Genomic DNA, 17,653 nt, shown 5'->3' with positions numbered 1-17,653 from the left:
GGACCTCATGATTTGATCTGATGGATGAGCAGAACCTAGGTTTTGCCTGGCATCTGAAAGGCAGCACCCCCAGAACCAGAGTGTCCCCCATCCCTGTGTTATGGCATTGGTGCAAGAGGGAATCAAACTATCACCATGCAGTGCTTGGGTTTCCTTGGAGTTCTCCCCTATCCAAGTAATTACAGACCCCATCCTGTGTCACTTAGGAGATCGGCCAAGGTTCCACCGTGAAGCGACACACAGAGCAGGGTATTCTGGATGATTCTCACAGAACCAGCATCAAGCCTTGCAGTGAATTGCTTCCACTCCTCTACTTTACTATGGGGCAATTCATCCCGATACTGAGTCCGTAACAGCTCTCTGGACAAAATCCACCCCAGCTCAAGGCCTAAGCATCACATATGCCTCAAAAAAACAGGGGTAGAATTTCACCCAGAGTGAGTCAGAGACAAGCCAGACACAGCAGAAGGAACAGGTAGATTCTACAGGGAGGGAGGAATTCTTCTGAGGGGATTCCACATGTGCCCCTCCCCATCCAGGCTTACACTGCCGATGGGACTCTTCAAAATCCTTCACAGCCATTCCCAGGCTGGCCAGAGAGTTGAGCACAGCTTGACACAAAGGCCTGATCCTGTTCTAACTGGAGTCAAGAGGCGTTTCTAAGCGGGCAGCCTCATGCTAACCCAGAGTCAGGTCACAGAGAATCACCTTCAAAAAGGGATTAGACAAGGATTGGTGGGTGCAAAGGGATCAACATCATGCACCACAGCCAGCTGAGCCAGAGAGGATGCACCTTTGCGGCCATTCCTGTCTCTATAATTGCCTCTGTTGCTGTAGAAGCTACGCGGCTAATGGACCATGAACACCTTCCACTCAGCTGGGGCAGCAGGTACATCTTCCACAGCACCATCTTGTGATCAGCTAGGGAAGCAAGGATGCTCTTGGGGGAAATCCAACCTGCAAACTACAGCCAAGAACCACACCTCCTCCAAAACACTATCTCCTGCCTTTCAGCTGCTGAGCACTTGTCCTTTTAAACCTTTTTAGTTTGCGTATTTAGTTAGGTGAGTTTTATAGATCCACATTTCCTTCTAGGAGCTGGTCTTTTTAGCAAGATAGCACAAAGCCAAATGTGATACTATCCCCATGAAACATTACTAAGAAAAAAATCCCAGAGAGAGAGACTTACTTCTTCACTGTTCAGGGAGAAAGAGATAGAAAAAGGGAGGGAGGGAGGAAAGGAGAGAAAAAAGGAGATTAGTATCAGAACCAAAAACAAGAGACAGAATTTAGAAACAAAAGTTGGCACTTATTTTAAAGACTAAAAAGCAAACCAATGCCATCATGTTGGAGACAAAACCAGAAACTTACTCTGACATCTTGGTTTAGTGGATTTAGAACCTGCAATTAAAAAGAAGTGTTACAATTATTTGTGTTCAAAGTGAATTTATTGGATTAATCAGAAAAGGACAGTTTCATCATAAAGAGGAACCGGTTCGTGCTTGTTTTCCAACTTCTGCAAAATCCAGTTTCCCAGAGAAGCAGGCTGTGGGTTATGGAGAGGTGCCAATCATGTTCTCACCCCAAACCAAGGAAACTGCAGCACCCAGAGTCTTTTGGATTGGACAAAATGCTTAGGGAACATGACAGCCATGGCAAAAAGTCCTCGTGTGTGAAAGGACCCCTGCAGCCGCCCCCGGCTTCCACCTTCTTTGATCATCCAGGCACCCCTTTTCTCACCAAGCGCACTATGAGAACACAATATGGTGGGCTGCCTGTTGACTCATCATGTATTTATTTTATAAACACTGTAGGGCAGGGAATTGAACCCAAATCCCTTCCTCGTCACAGGCTTCCCGAGTGGCCTTGGCAAGTCGCAATCTCTCTGGGCCTCGATTCCCCACTTTTTACAACGGGGATAATAGCACGTCTCTACCTCTCCGGGGCATCGTGGGAATAAATCCATGAAAGATGTGAGGCACTCAGTGACTACACGGATGGGGAGCCATAGATGGGAAGGTCAAGGCACCGTGTTTTCATTGGGTGTGTACAGCACTGAGCACAATCAGGTACCAAGCTGCTAAAGCAACATAAATAATACATCATAGATTGTGCCTGCTAATCCCAGAATGCAGCTCTTTGTAGATTTGGGAGGGCTGGGGAAGGATGGAAGGAGTTAATTTGGACAAAGGAAGAGATAAAGGTCAAGGGGGCGGCGTAGAAAGCCACGCTGATCTCCTCAAGGAAACTTTATCCTGGAAAATGTGCGGGGGCCATCCCGTAACTAGGGAGAAAGTGCTTCTAAAAATGGTCAGGGCAGCTCGCAAGGAGCTCCAGCTGTCTCCTTGGGCTGCAGCCTTTCCCGGTGCCAGCCCTCATGAGTCAGGGAGGTCAAGGCAACGCAGTGGCAACCACAAGAGGCAACAATACAGACAAGAGACTTGGCATCTGAGGAATGTGGGAGCTCCAGGCAGGTTATTTTTAAATAAAATTCTCCCTGCTCTTTTTAATGGCATCTTAAATGGCAAGTGGAAAGGAAGCCAGACAAGAAGAGCCTCACATTCTCTTCTATTTGACTAACTATATTAGCATCTGCTCCCTGCAGCCTTAACTTGCCTGTTTAACACATGGCATGCAAAAATCGACAGCAAATCAGAACTCTCTATTGGGAGACCAAGCTAGCGGGTTCTATACTCTGCAGATCTATTCAGCGTGGAAGAAACCCCTAGCACCAGATCATCAACTGGGGTAAATCAGAGTAGCTGATGGAGTTATGCTGATTTATACCACCTGATGATTTGGCCCCTATAGCCTTGGGAACTAGATCCCAGGTCAGATTTAAGCATTGTGGGTCTTTGCTTTTCCTTTAACTTGGTTACTTGAGCAAAAGCAATTGACTGGGGGACTGATAGAATCAAATATCGAGGGCATACCTGCAGTAAACAGGATGGACCATTTCAGATGTGATCAATAAATACAATAGACATACCTGAGAAAGCTCAGGCTGACTGAACTGCTGGAGATGGGGTGCCAGGTTAATTGGAGTTTTAAAGCTTTCCCCACCTCAGCTGTGCCAGCAAAAGTCCAGACACATCAGCACTTATCTCAAACTCAGAAAGCAAGTTCCATTCCCCCTGACTCCTGTAACAGCAAGCTGGGTCAGTAAGAGACATGCAAAGGGCTCACCTAAGTCCCAAGGAGAAAAACAGACAGCACTGGTGGAAGGACAGGATCAACTGGCAAGCCACAGGCAGCTGGCTCAGGGAGGAGGTATAAATGGGTTTCTCCGATGGCTCAGCAGAAAAGCCACCTACTCTTTAAGGGCATGGAGATCTCCTCAGACCAATGACGTGCGAGGGTCCAGAAATACAGAGCACCTCCCTTGGCTAAAGCAGTCGATCCAGCCAGCATTCAAGGCGTCTTGGAGGAGAGAGAAGCTGCAGTGACTCAGGGAGTCTCTAGAGGGGAGGGAGATGGAGGTTTACAACTTTGTGGCAGGAGAGGGGGCAACTCTGGTGAATTGCAGTGATCATGGAGGAAGGAACTTTTCATTAGCAGCATTGATAAAGGCACAGCATTTGCATGGCTCAAAGGCAAGAACATTCCTCCTTTGGATGCTCACTCATATTGTGGTGAACCCCCCTCCTGTGCATGAGGCTCAGCAGTTTCATTACCCTATCGAGGTGTCCCAGGTGGCCAGGAGTGGAGCTCAGACAAAACTTTCCAAGCAAGGAGTGGGGGAAGGTGGTTAGGGGAAGGTTCAATGTCATGGCCCACTAACATCAGAGTCAGAAAAGAGAGGGCTCTGGCAGGCAGATCAGGACTGCAAAGGCCTAGGACCAGCTGTTACCTTAACAGAGGCCATGTCTATCCTACAGCGGCTAGAGCACCATAGTGTAGACCCTTCCCATATCAACAGAAGGGGGGGTTCCGTCAACGTAGTTAATCCAGTAGAACTCTTCCATTGACTTACCCATGTCTACACCAGGGGTTAGGTCAACCCAACTACAGCACTCAGAGCACAACATTTTTCAAAGCCCCGAGCGGCATAGCCAGGTTGATCTAATTTTTAAGTGTAGGCCAGGCCTAAGTGCAAATTAGGGCTGTAAGGCCTGGTCTACATTACAATGTTAGGTCGACACAAGCCACCTTGCATTGACCTAGTTGTGCATAGGTCTACACTTACATTTGTCTCCCACCGATGTAAGGGCCCTGTTCTTGCAACACAGTAACACCACCTCCCCAAGCAGTGCTGAGCCAAGGTTGATGTACTGAGGTCAATGCAGTGTGAGTGTAGACGCTGAATTACCTATGGTGACTAGAACAGTCTTCCTAACACGGACCACTCTGGTCACAATTGTGACTCCACTGCCCAGGGTCACGGAGACCGGAAGCCCACTCCACTCCACTTTACAACTCAGTGAATTTTTGAAATATCTTTTCCTGATTGCTGAGCTTGGTGAGCACACTTAGCAGCTCTCCATTGTTGTGTGCACCACAACAGCTACATGCTCCAGACGCACTCCAGCCTGGAGTAGACATGAGATATGGGATCTTCTGGGCCTGTGGGGAGAAGAGGTTGTAGAGGCACAGCTCCAAACCTACCATAGGTATGTTGACATCTATGAGCAGATTGCAGGGAGGATGCAGGAGAAGGGGTACAACGGGAACCAGCAGCAGTGCCGCCTGGAAGACAAAGAACTGTGCAGGCATACCAGAAGGTCAGGAAGGCCAACCATTGATCCAGTGCCAAGCCACAGACCTGACACTTTTACGAAGAGCTGCCTGCCATCCTTGGCGGAGACCCAACCACAACCCCGCACACCACTGTGGATACTTCTGAGGAGCCCAAGTCACAGGCCCCTGCTATGAACAGTGAGGATGAGCAGGAGGAAAAAGGAGGATGGGGGACATGCAACTGGGGGATTCCACCTATGCCAGGAGCCACGACCTGTTTGAGGCTCCACTGCAGTCCAGGCAGTCAAGCACAGATAAACCCATTGCAGGGGTAGGAAGCTCAGATAAGTGTGTAAATTTATTCTCCATTACAAGGATGTACTGACAGTACCCCCCCTACTTAACAGGACACAGCTATCAACTTTTCATGACTTTACGCAGACTAGAAGAGGTAGCGGTACAGCAGAAACAGGTTGAGTTATCTGCTTTACACTCCCCTATAGAGGTAGGCATAGGGGACCATGCGGAGCAGTTTGTTTACATACACAGGGATGTCCCTTGAATCTTCCTGAGAGATCTTAATAGAACTTTCACGTAGGTACTCTGTAATCCTCTCCTGAAGGCTTCTAGAGACGGCTGCCTTAGTTCTTCCTCCGTGGTGGGACACTTTCCCACACCCGTTGGTAATAACTTCGGCAGGCACCATTGCAGTACACAGGCTAGCAGTGTACAGACCCAGCTGGCTTTGGAATTCCAGCAGTAACTGTGTTCTCTGTGCCTTTATTACCCTCAGAAGTGAGAGATCAGCTAAAATCACCACCGCCTCTGGAGAACGGTGCTAGCATTCATTGCCACTGCCCTAGATTCCCACATCTACTTACATGCAACCGAGCAATTCCTTCCTCATTTCCCTCACCCCAGCAGGCCACACTCACCAGAGCTGGTCCTGTGAGCAGCACCACGCACAAGCACTCTGAAGCAGAAGTGTCTAAAGCATGTCTTGCTTAAAACTTTAGGGGAGTGAGGGAAGGAAGTTCTAAACTTAAATGTTCACTTTCCATTGCGACCATACTGACAATGGCACCCGTGTGGGTTTTATCGGCAGCTGTTGTGGCCTTGAGGAGTCAGCAAAAGTTTGTAGTGTAGACATGGCCTAAGAAGCCTGCAGTTTACATTCACTCCCTACCACCATCTTCCCTTCCCGGCCCCCTGCAGTTGTAGCATGTGAAACAGTGGTCCCCAAGCATACAATGTGATCATAAGTTCATTTCACCTTCAATTTCACATGATCAAAATTGACAAGCCCGCCATCCCTTCTGCACATGGTGCTTCAACACAATGAGAAGCATTTTTAAAAAGCAAACCAAAAAGGGGGTTAAATAAAACCCATCCTTTATAGTTTTACAAAATGAATAATCCCAACCTGTACTGGAGAAAATAAAGATATTTCAGTAGTTCTGGGGGCTCATCTCAGTAGCATGCTTGTGGCTGGCTGAATTCATCCACGTTCACACTGGTGGGTATGTTCAAGGGCCCCAAAGAGCTACCTCTTGCAGATCTCTTCTAGCAATCCATGCACACATAGGTTATTGGCCAAATTCCCACCTTGGAAGAAACTATCATGCTTTTGGCAACACAACATGGACAGGGCCGTTACTGTCTTTTTTCAGGTAGTCTGCTGTGGGCATCAAAATGGACACAGTTTTTTCCTCTAGCAGCCCAAGGGAGGGTGTGAGCATGGCAGAACTGCACTGCACAGTGGGAAACAGAGGGGTGGGAGGAGAGGCATTAGAATACTAGCCCCGGTGAAGTAAATAGCAACATTCTTCCCAACTATAATGAGGTTAGGATTTCTTTCTGCTCCTTAGCACTCTTCACCCATCGATTGCAAGGCACATTAAAAAGGTGGACTAGTGTCAGAATCTTCATGTTACAGACGAAGAAAAGGAGACGCACAGAGGTGAAGTGACTTGCCCACGGTCACAAAGTAAGAATTAGAAATCAGGGTCCTAGATTCCCATTCCCGTACCTGCTCTACCTCATTCTGCTCCCCCCTTACACTCCAACTCCACTGGTGTTTCAAGGCCAATACAAAGTCAGCTCTGGCATCATCTTTAAAATAAGTAAGCCTTTAGCAGCAAGCTCACTGCTGCAGACTTCCTGTTCTGCTACCTTCTAGCATCAGAGCAGCCACAGATGCTGTTGCCTACAGCACGGCAGATAAACAGAAAGCCCAGAGTGTGAAGGGCCAATTTCTCACCTTAGCAGCAAATGAGTTTTTCCCCTCACAAGAAGTGAAATTTTCAATGGCAACACCCATCTTCCCTACCCAGCAACCCTTTTGTGGGATAGAGGTGAGAAGGAGCGATTCTGTAACATCAGGGACTAGACCATCAGCAGTTGTAAACCGGTGCAGCTTCACTAGTCAATGGACCTATGCCACTTTACACTAGCTGAGGATCTGACCCCATGGCTGTAATCCACCTCAGGGCTCTTGGAAATACATAGAAAGATTTTTAGCTCATCAGAAGTCTCTTGCTGATGGGAGGAAGGAGATGCACACTATTAAGTGCTCTTGGTACTGCCACTCTCATTCCATGAGCAAGCACGTGTATAAAATTACATCCCTGTTTTCATAACCTTGGCCAGGAAGTTCTTTCTTTGTGGGGGAAGGGACTCTCTTCCTTTCTATTATGGTAGTACCTAGGAAGAACAAGGATGAGGGCCCCATGTAAACTAGACTCTGTGCAAACAAGTCACAAAGATAGCCCCTTCTATCAGAGCTTCTCTGCTACACGGAAACACAACTCAATTGCTGAACAGTACTGCAAGTCAAGTTTACTTACTAAAACGTCATGTGAAGACAATATGTGAAGACAAACTTGGCTTTTACAGGTTTCAGAGTGGTAGCCGTGTTAGTCTGTATCAGCAAAAAGAACGAGGAGTCCTTGTGTTACCTTAGAGACTAACAAATATATTTGAGCATAAGCTTTCGTGGGCATAGTCTCTAAGGTGCCACAAGGACTGCTCGTTCTTTTGGCTTTTACAGTGCATGCATCACAGTTGGAAAGGTGACTACTTTTTGCCATCTGCTGGTAGAACAGCAGCATAGCAGAGGTTCACTTCCTTTCTCTCCTCCCAGCCCCGCCACCCCCTCATTTCCTTCCCCTGGGAATGGCCCTCGTTCACAGGAGCCAAGAGAGCAGCGTGTATGTTTTGGTTTAATAGCCAAATTGGACACTGGCGGTAATGTACCCTTCTGAGGCCTAACAATAATTGGAGCCCTACTCAAATAGCTGCTGCAACTCACACCGCTCAGGCAGGCCCTGCGTTAGAAAACAGCCAGCCTTGCAGGGATGTTGACAAGCACCAACCTGAATTTGGAGCACACGTCCCATTGACTTTCATGCTTATTTTTACATGCAGTTTGATAACGGAGAAGCTGCTGGACTTGTCCTAGGAAACTGTGGCCTCTCTGCAAGCCAGTTTCCTTGTAGACTTATTTCTCTGCCCCAATGTTGTTACTAAGGCCATTTGTCAGGAAATGACGGTAGCTATTGCTGATGCTATTATCTGTTCTGTCTGCTTATTCCACCCACACAGCCCAATCCCACTTCTAATGATGTCCATGGGCGTTTTGACATTATCTTCCACGGGAGCAGGATCTAAAGTAGTTATCTGGCCCGTTAACAGCATATTTATCTTCAACACCCCTGTGACTAGGGACATACTATTATCCCCCTCTTACTGATAAGAAACTGAGGAACAGTGAAACTAAGTAATCTGAAGTCTTGACAAGAAGTCTGGTGCAGGGCAGGGAATCAAACCCAGGTCTTTCAAGTCTAAGGCTAGCACTGTATCCAGTAGATCACCCTTCCTCATGGGATCAGATCCATTCACTAGTTTTCCCCTTTGGCTCTGTCTACACTGACATCTTTCCATCAAATGTCCGCATCACCGCAGCTCCAGCAATGGTAGTGATGATGGGAGCACTAGTTTAGACAGAGCACCAGCAGTTTAATCTGTGCTCAGAATGGGCCTAGTGAATGTGGAGTTTATGACGCTTATAGCTATCGGCATCCTGCCTACATTAGTGGCTATCAGCCGTGGAGATGAACTGGTGGCAATGTGACTGGGAAAAGTGACAAAAAAAAAAATCAGACTGTAGGTAAGGTCTACATGACGGAAGGGGCTACTAAGGAGGAGTGTAATATTGCCAGCAAAGAGACAGACTTGGTCTACACTGAAAAGTTACATCTGCATAGCTACATCAGTCAGGGATGTGAAAAAAACGTATCTCTGACCAATGGCACCATGCTGACAGAACCCCCAATGTAGACACAGCTATGTCGACAGAAGCCTTTCTGTCAATACAGTTAACTTCATTTGGGGAGGTGGTGTTCCGACATTGACTGAAAAACTCCTTCTGTGGCTGGAGGCTGTGTCTGTACTGGGGGGGGGGGGCAGGGGTATACTGGCATAGCTAAGCCAACATAGCAATGACTAGGGCCCTACCAAATTCATGGCTGTGAAAAACGTGTCATGGCCCATGAAATCTGGTCTTTTGTGTACTTTTACCCTACACCATACAGATTTCACGGGAGAGACCAGCATTTCTCAAACTGGGGGTCTCAACCCAAAAGAGAGTCACGGGGGGGGGGGGGGGGGGGCGGGTGAGGGGAAGGTGTCACAAGGTTATTGTAAGGGGGGCTGTGGTTTTGCCACCCTTACTTCTGCACTGCCTTCTGGGTGGCTAGAGAGCGGCAGTTGCTGGCCAGGTGCCCAGCTTTGAAGGCAGCGCCCCACCAGCAGCAGTGCAGAAGTAAGAATGGCAATACCATGCCATGACACCCTTACTTCTGCACCTGCTGCCTTCAGAGGTGGGTGGCCAGAGAGTGGCGGCTGCTGGCTGAGGGCCCAGCTCTGCAGGCAGCAGCCCAGAAGTAAGGGTGACAATACCGTACCATACCATCCTTCCTTCTGCGTTGCTACTGGTGGCTCTGCCTGCAGAGCTGGACTGCTGGCCAGCAGCTGCCACTTTCCAGCTGCCCAACTCTGAAGGCAGCGCTATCACCAGCATCAGCGCAGAAGTAAAGGTGGCAATCCCGTCACTTCCCTACAACAACTTTGTGACCCCCCCCCCCAAAAATCCCTTTTGGATTGGGACCCCCCCAGTTACACCACCATGAAATTTCAGATTTAAATAGCTGAAATCATGAAATTGACTATTTTTAAAATTCTATAACCGTGAAATTGACCAAAATGGACCGTGAATTTGGTAGGACCCTAGCAATGATGGTATAGCCTCTGTAGTGTAGATGCACCCACAACTTCCTGGGAGGAATATCTGCTCCTGCTGCTTCAATTCCTCTGCAAGAGGCTGTTTTTCAAAGATTCTTCCTTAGGAATGAAAAAGAAAGAGAGAACGGTAGCATTTCTAAATAGGTGGTTTCCCGCATCGGGCTACAGCAGCCCTTTAGCAAAACAGGTTAGCGGCATTGCTTCTGTTCTTCCTATCACCAGCTAGGCAAGCCACATTTCCCAAAGTTAAACCAGTCTTTATTATTGTCTCCAAGGATTCTACTGCAAGCTCTTCAACTAAACAACATTCTTGCTGCACGCAAAACTACACAGTTCAGCAACAAATTGCCCACAAGCGCTACAAATAGTTGCTTGGCACTAGGAGTGATGCTCAGAACTGGTGGGTTACCCAATTCACTTCCACAGCACCCAGTACAGTTCCTACACCCACTGCAATTCACAAAAGTCCTAAGCCTGCTCCACACCATTCCCAGAGTTCAAGGGTGCCTTGTATGTTGGCCAAGCTGAAAGAGAAGTATCAGAGTCCACATAGGCAAGACGGGTATGGACTTTTATTAAGAGTTTTGTTACTGCTTTACACTTTCAAATGTTGGCCTGAAAGGTTAAGGAGAGCTGATGGTCCCGTCACTTTGTTGTTTTAATAAAGTAGTGTAGTATTTTTGAATCACAGGGGGAATCAAACAGTCCTATTCACCCTCAGACCATGGGGCCAGAAGTTCCAGTGAAAGGTTTAGATTAGCCAATGGGTTAGTATGATAACAAAGCCACTAGGCTACTTCATTTGTAACCTTGGGTGAGATCAGAGGTCACGGGCCTCTGGGAGGTTTCCCTTAGAGCAGGCAGCCCAGAAGTGCAAGGTGGAACTCCAGCAAGCTCCTTATGTTCTGTACAAATAATCAGAGAGGCTCAAATTGGAAGCCAAGGCAAGGAGGAAACCCAACAAGTGTCAGAAAAATCAAACAGCCAGTCAGAGAGTGATGATGTTCAAGTGTGAGAAAGGGCACCAGTTTCTGACTGAAGAAGAGCAGTACTTAGCTAGAGACTGAAGGAGGAGAAGATCCATGCAGAAACTTAGTGAAAATGTAAGGAAACTCTGATCCTTCAGAGAGGAGCTTTGCTCTGAGTTAAAGGAGAAGCCACCTGCTGCCAGAGGACACGAAAGCCACCCTGACCAGGAGCAGACACGTGAAACTTCAGGAAGAGATGGAGTTTCCATGGAGCTGGTGAACTGGTACAACACCCCCAGAATGATGAATGTGACCGTGGCTCCAGGAACAGCTCAGCCCGGGCTCCTCCTGTCTGAAGTTTAGACAAGACCTGGGCACACCACAGAGGATCTGCCCAATAATCCAGAGATTTGACTACTGCACTGTTGTCCTGGGCTCTCAGGAATCCACATGTAGATGTTGCTAGGAGATGGTGGGAGACTAAGCCAACTGGCATACATTAAGCAATCAACCACTGCCATTGCTGTTACCCTTGTCCTCCCGCCCCCATCTTTTTTCTCACCTCCCGCATCTTCTCATCTTTTCCATTATTAGACTGTAAGCACTTGGGGCACAGGGGCTGTATCTTCTACTTGAAAGCACTTTGCACACTACAGGCGCTCCATGTGTGTCATGTAATAATGAATCCAATGTGGCACCAGAAGACACTAGTTTAATGTCCTTCATAACCAAACCAAAGTCTGGTTATCACAGTCCCAAGGGGTGCTCTGATGCCAGAATTGCTACCTGTTTTCAGGTGTTAACATGTTCTCTTTACCCAAATTATAACCCTTCCCCCTGGCCCCTAAAACAGTTGAGAGAATTGGCTATAGACACGGTACCTTCCATAAAAACCTAGCTATGATCCCCAGTAGGGAGAGGTCTAATGACCCAGTGGTCATTAGAAACACCTGTCCAGAATCACTGAACAAACCTATGTCTTACCCCTAGCCCTGCTTTACAGAGAGTCAACTCAGGACCCTGCTGACACACACCTTGGTGTGCCTTGAGGTTTCCTCCCAGTAATCCTTGTCCAGAGTGACTTGTGAAGCATTACACGGGTTGAGAGACCTTCCCACACTCCATTTCTGCTGCACTATGGCCACAGCAGCGACTGCCCAGGATAGCCACCTGCCTTGCACACAGCTTCTAGAGCATGCACCAGCATTGTCCTTTTCCATATGGAACAGCTACAGTCACCATGTTAAGGGAGATGAAGGCTATTTTATTTTTTTGGGCTGCCTCGGGTTCCACTTCAGGGCTAGTACCGAGCAGTTACAGCACTCCGTACCTCGCCACATTGTCCTTTTAAGTCCATGCTACCTTCCGGGACATGGAATGCTTCAAACGCTCCATGTCCACATCTCCAGGCTGCAGAGACCTCTCCAGGCCCACCAGCATATCCCGATGGCACTCACGGATGTTCAGCGGGTACCTGGCCCTCACAAACTCATAAGCTGCCATCAGCCTCATGTTATGCTTCACCATCAGGTACTGGATGACACATGTAGGGGCCAGGGAATAGCCATCCAGACAGTGGATGAGAACCCGCTTCCTTTTCTCCAAAGAGGCTTCAATGCACTCATTGATGTCCCAGAAGCAAGGCTCCCTCAGGGCAGGACATTCCCCATTCAGGGGGCCCTGGATGTCCACCTTGAGGCGGGACCAGCTGTGCCGGAGCCCTCCTCGGCTGCATGTGCATGGAATGACACTCAGGCTGCAGTTGCTGGGCAGGCTGCTCATGTCGATGATGCTGTCGATGTTGTTCCTGCACAGCACCCTCCCGCAGTAGGCCGCATTGAGGTTCCCCAGGTAGATGCAGTCCATCACCCTGGCGATGACGGGCTCCGAGAAGTTGAAGTATTCCGGTCCTCCTGGCTTTGGGTCACTGGGCTCCTCAGGCTTCGCACCCCCCCTCTGGCTGTAGTTGCGGGACTTCTTGGAGCTGGAGCAGGACAGAGGGTTGGAATCCAGCTTGGCACTGCTGTTCCAAGGTGGCGGAGAGAACAGGGAGAACCGGCTGGAGGATTTGGCTTTGGTGAGTGGACCCACTGGACTGGACAAGGTAGAACTAGAGGAAGAATTGGATCTAGAGGCACAGAAAAGGGACGCCCGCTCCAGAGACCCTGTGCTGCTGGCAGTTCCACCACTGTGAGCCTGCTCCATCTGCAAGACAAAGAGACTGGTTAGACTGCTGGCACCCTGTTTTCTCAGACCTTCACGGGCAGCTGGAGCAGCAGAGGGGCCAGAGATGGCAGTAGGCCCAGTCAAGCAGCCAAGATATCAAACTGCCACAGGAGCAGATTACACTAGAGGCCTTAAAAGCCTCAAAAATGTCTATGGCCAGACATCTAACTAGCCAGTTACCCTTCTATCAGACAGAGCACATGCCACAACCACACCCAAATCACTCCTCACCTGAGCCTGCAGACTCCTCCGCCAACCCTGGGACACCAGGCCATCAGAGTGGCCATCCCCATCCGATGAGAGCGAAAAGCAGAGCGTTCGATGTTTCCTAGTGGGCAGCTGGGGTGCAGGGGATACATTGTCAGGCTTTCGATTGAGCGCTTCATTCCTATTCATCATCAAGTTTGGACAAGAGCCTGCAGAGATAGAGAAAGCGACCCATGCACAGAAAGTGCTTTCATCACAAAGACCTGCCTTGTTGAGAGACAGGGCTCTGTGCATCTTAATAAGCCTTTCCTCAACATTCCCTTTAATGTTCTGCTGTTGCTGCAGGAATAATGAGATTCATTGAGAGAAGAGCTTGAACCAATTATGGGAAGAGCATTTTAGCTGGAGATTCAGAGGGACTCAGAAGCTACAGTGAAATCTTTCAGTCCATTTGTCAGGGTGCTTGCGGTTTTCCCACTTTCTGGAAGGCAAAACAATGAAATATTGAGCTCGGAGTCCATTTGTTTCCAGAGTGTTTCATTACAGACCCAATGGCTCCTGACAACCCTTAGTTACATAGAGGCTAGTGCTTAGTAGCTTTACTGTGCAGTACCACCCATCTCTAAAAGCACTAGCACTAATCAATCCTCACATCCCTGTAAGGCAAGTTTTAAAGGAGAAAAGGAAACGGAGGCCAAGAGGTGAAAGGACTTGTCGCGCAAGCCACAGAAAAGCTCAATGAGCCAAAACTTTGTGCCACACTTACTATCCCTCCCCGCCAAATGCTCCACTCCACATGGAAGCAGCAACAAATGAAGCTGACAGATCAGTTTCACTCTCCCCCACATATAGAGCACAGAGATTACAGAGGGAATGAAGGGAGGCTAGGCTACAGGAGGGAGAGAAGAAGCCCCAACCCACCCTACTGCATGTAGCTCTCTCTAATTATGTTAATGTACAGCTGGTTAGGGAGTGTGGAACCTGAGTAACAGAACCCTCTGAACGCCAGCCTCCCACCTACCAGATGTTCTAATCAGAGCCAGCACTAGAAGCCATACGTTTCTAGCACCCAGCCCTGTGCTGAGAACTTACCATGCTAAGAAACTGAGATATAATTACATACTCTTCAACTACAGAGTTCAGCAGAAAGCACTCCCAAAAATCTCGCTCCAACAGGTTAACAGTTAGCTTTTCCAATCCAAGACCATGGACTTTAAGAAGCACTGACCATGCATTCACCAATCTGTGCTCACACAGAGAGAGGGGAGGTGGGTGGGTGTGGGTGTGTGTCAGTCTCTGCTCCAAAGAGCTTACAAACGAAAGAGGCAAGCGTCTGAACAGAACATGCAGGACGCACAGATTTAGATCCCAGTAGGCTTAAATGATTAACATTTTAAAGCCCGTTGCTACCTCCCACCCCTGAACCACTGACATAAAGCTTTCTGGGTCACGAAGCCACTAAGAAATAACAGCAGGGCTATTCGTCTGGAAACCCTCTATACATCTTTAAGAAGGGAGCAATAGCCTAGCTGCACTCCACACAAAACCCCAAGGCCAGTCACTTCCCTGCTAACCAGTTGCTCCTCAATATTTGTTTTGCAGCTCTCCATGATTCTTCAGGAGCTGTGTAAAAGCCAGGTTTAAAAATAGGCAGCCGCTTGGAACATCTCATACGCCTACACCCACCTGTGCAGTGCTGGGAGAGAGCCACCGAGGAGGAGAGCTGCAAGGAGCTGGGCATCTTCAAGGTTTTCTGAAGGTGCTTTACAATCAAGCCTGGAAAATTGAGAAGGACATGCTGTCATAACTATAAAGGGAAGGGTAACAGCTGTCCTGTGTACAGTACTATAAAATCCCTCCTGGCCAGAGACTCCAAAATCCTTTTCCCTGTAAAGGGTTAAGAAGCTCAGGTAACCTGGCTGGCATCTGACCTAAGGACCAATAAGGGGACAAGATACTTTCAAATCTTGGGGGGGGGGGGAGGCTTTTGTTTGTGTTCTTTGTTTGGGAGTGTGTTCGCTCTTGGGACTGAGAGGGACCAGACATCAATCCAGGTTCTCCACATCTTTCTAAACAAGTCTCTCCTATTTCAAACTTGTAAGTAAATAGCCAGGCAAGGCGTGTTAGTTTTCCTTTGTTTTCTCAACTTGTAAATGTACCTTTTACTAGGGTGTTTATCTTTGTTTGCTGTACTTTAAACCTAAGACTAGAGGGGAGTCCTCTGAACTCTATAAGTTTGATTACCCTGTAAGGTTAATTTCCATACTGATTTTACAGAGATAATTTTTACCTTTTTCTTTAATTAAAAGCCTTCTTTTTAAGAACCTGATTGATTTTTCCTTGTTTTAAGATCCAAGGGGTTTGGATCTTGATTCACCAGGAGTTGGTGGGAGGAAGGAGGGGGAATGGTTAATTTCTCCTTGTTTTAGATCCAAGGGGGTTGGATCTGTATTCACCAGGAGTTGGTGGGAGGAAGGAGGGGGAATGGTTAATTTCTCCTTGTTTTAGATCCAAGGGGTTTGGATCTGTATTCACCAGGGAATTGGTGAAGGTTTTTCAAGGCTTCCCAGGGAGGGAATCCATTGAAAATGGTGGCAGCGGACCAGGGCTAAGCTGGTAGTTAAGCTTAGAAGTTTTCATGCAGGCCGCCCCTACATTTGTACCCTAAAGTTCAAAGTGGGGATACAGCCTTGACACATGCATATTAGCAAGGGCACTGCAAGTGACCTGATGTATCAGGGCAAAACCCCACTTTATTTAGAGTATTTCCAAGTATAGACCCACAGGACAGACAGCAACTGCTCACAAGCATCCTGCCACGGCCTATGACTAAGCACCATCTAAATAGGTACAGTACAGTCCCGGCTATGCCACATATACAGGGTAATGTTCTGCTGGCCAGCAACTCCTCGCTGTGCTGTACAAACCACAAATCCAGAGCGCAGATGCTTCCAAGTACCAATGGCCTGGCAATCTGCTTCCACTCTGATCAGGGCTTAGAAGACGCAGTGCAGGCAACAGAGATCATTGGGCCAATTCTTCAATTAGCTGAAACCCACCCACCTCCCATGCCAGAGATCTTAAAATAATCAGGTTTGTACTGAATTTACTCCACAACATCCTAAAACCAGCTTCCCCAGAATAACGTGCTTATTACAGAGTCCCTCCCTAAAGGGCACATTTAAGATGTCGCCAGTTTCTAGCTAACTTCAGAATCAGACAACACAAACACTATTTTCAGACAATCTTCACACCTCTCCTGAGGCCAGCAAGTGTGATGCTTGGGCTTCCACTCCATCCATGATAGATCCCCTTGTTTCTAGTATTATGGTGCCTCAAAACAGCAGCTGATCACCATACATCAGACATGACATGTTACCCTGTTGCACCTGGGTATGGCAAGTGATGGGCAGCCTTAGAGAAGAGCTCTCCCCTCACACCCACACAGCTGTATCAAGCCTTGGGAGTCTGTTACCTCTGCACAGGCAGATCCCCCACTGCGATCACAGGGGTCACTGTGTGTCATGTACATACAAACTTATGCTAGTTTAGCTTAACTGGTGCAAACCCCATACGTGGGCATTCTTAGGCCAGGATTCTGCAAACACTTCTGTATGTGGTACACTTCACTATGGTCAAGTCCTGTTGACTTCAAGTACTTAAAGTTAAGCACATGCTTAAGAATTTGCAGAAGAGTTCCACATAACTTTGTTCCTAAGAGACTACAAGTTTATTTCAGTTTACCTTAAACTAAAATAAGAATGTCCACACAGGGGATGCAGCAGTTTAACTAAGTTGGTTTTGAAACACACCTTTAGTTAAACAGCTGCCAGTGGCCATATGTTTGGCTTGGGGGGGGGCTCACCTTAGGCTCCCTAATTTGAATTTTTTGGCTTAAAATCTTTTATCATATCATTTTTGTAAGGACTGTAGATGGCAAGAGCACCTCCCAAAGGCTGGTTAAGCCTCCCAATACCCTGGTGAGGTAGGTCAGTAACTGCCATTTTGCAGATGGGGAAATTGAGGCACAGAGACGTTAGGGTATGACTTTGGGCATTCACTTGAGTAATTACCAGAACTGGGACTAGAACCTAGGAGTTCTGATTTCCATGTTCCACCCTAACCATTAGGCCACAAGCCTTCTTTGGAGGTGGTGGCATGAAGGGGATACAGCAAGCTTTGAAATATACATTACAGCATTTGAAACCACGGAGACTGATGTCGCTGCAGTTGTTACACCCTTCCCTCCAGGGACTCCTGTTGGGCGAGTCTGG

General features: G+C 47.9%; 1 protein-coding gene across 6 annotated transcripts in view; it reads right to left on the bottom strand.

The window, feature by feature from the left end:
- Window positions 1-1,366: 1,366 nt before the first annotated feature.
- Window positions 1,367-17,653, bottom strand: part of LOC103305694 (uncharacterized) — a 29,770-nt gene continuing 13,483 nt past the window's right edge. For 2 of the 6 annotated variants that reach the window (XM_065592040.1, XM_008164497.4), the window contains exons 3-5: window positions 15,066-15,155; window positions 13,404-13,588; window positions 10,536-13,151 (exon numbers count right to left, since the gene is read on the bottom strand). In XM_065592040.1, coding sequence (XP_065448112.1) covers window positions 12,294-13,151; window positions 13,404-13,588; window positions 15,066-15,155 — 1,133 coding nt within the window. In that variant the 3' untranslated portion in view covers window positions 10,536-12,293. Of the gene's footprint in view, window positions 1,402-3,186; window positions 3,459-10,535; window positions 13,152-13,403; window positions 13,861-15,065; window positions 15,156-17,653 lie in introns of those variants that run through there. The other 4 variants (XM_065592043.1, XM_065592042.1, XR_010600480.1 and 1 more) reach the window with 3 other exon arrangements.

The sequence above is a fragment of the Chrysemys picta genome, chromosome 4 (genome assembly GCF_011386835.1).
Source record: "Chrysemys picta bellii isolate R12L10 chromosome 4, ASM1138683v2, whole genome shotgun sequence".
Lineage (NCBI taxonomy): Eukaryota > Metazoa > Chordata > Testudines > Emydidae > Chrysemys > Chrysemys picta.
Note: the sequence above shows the minus strand (reverse complement) of the source record. Positions and strands in the feature narration are given on the sequence as shown.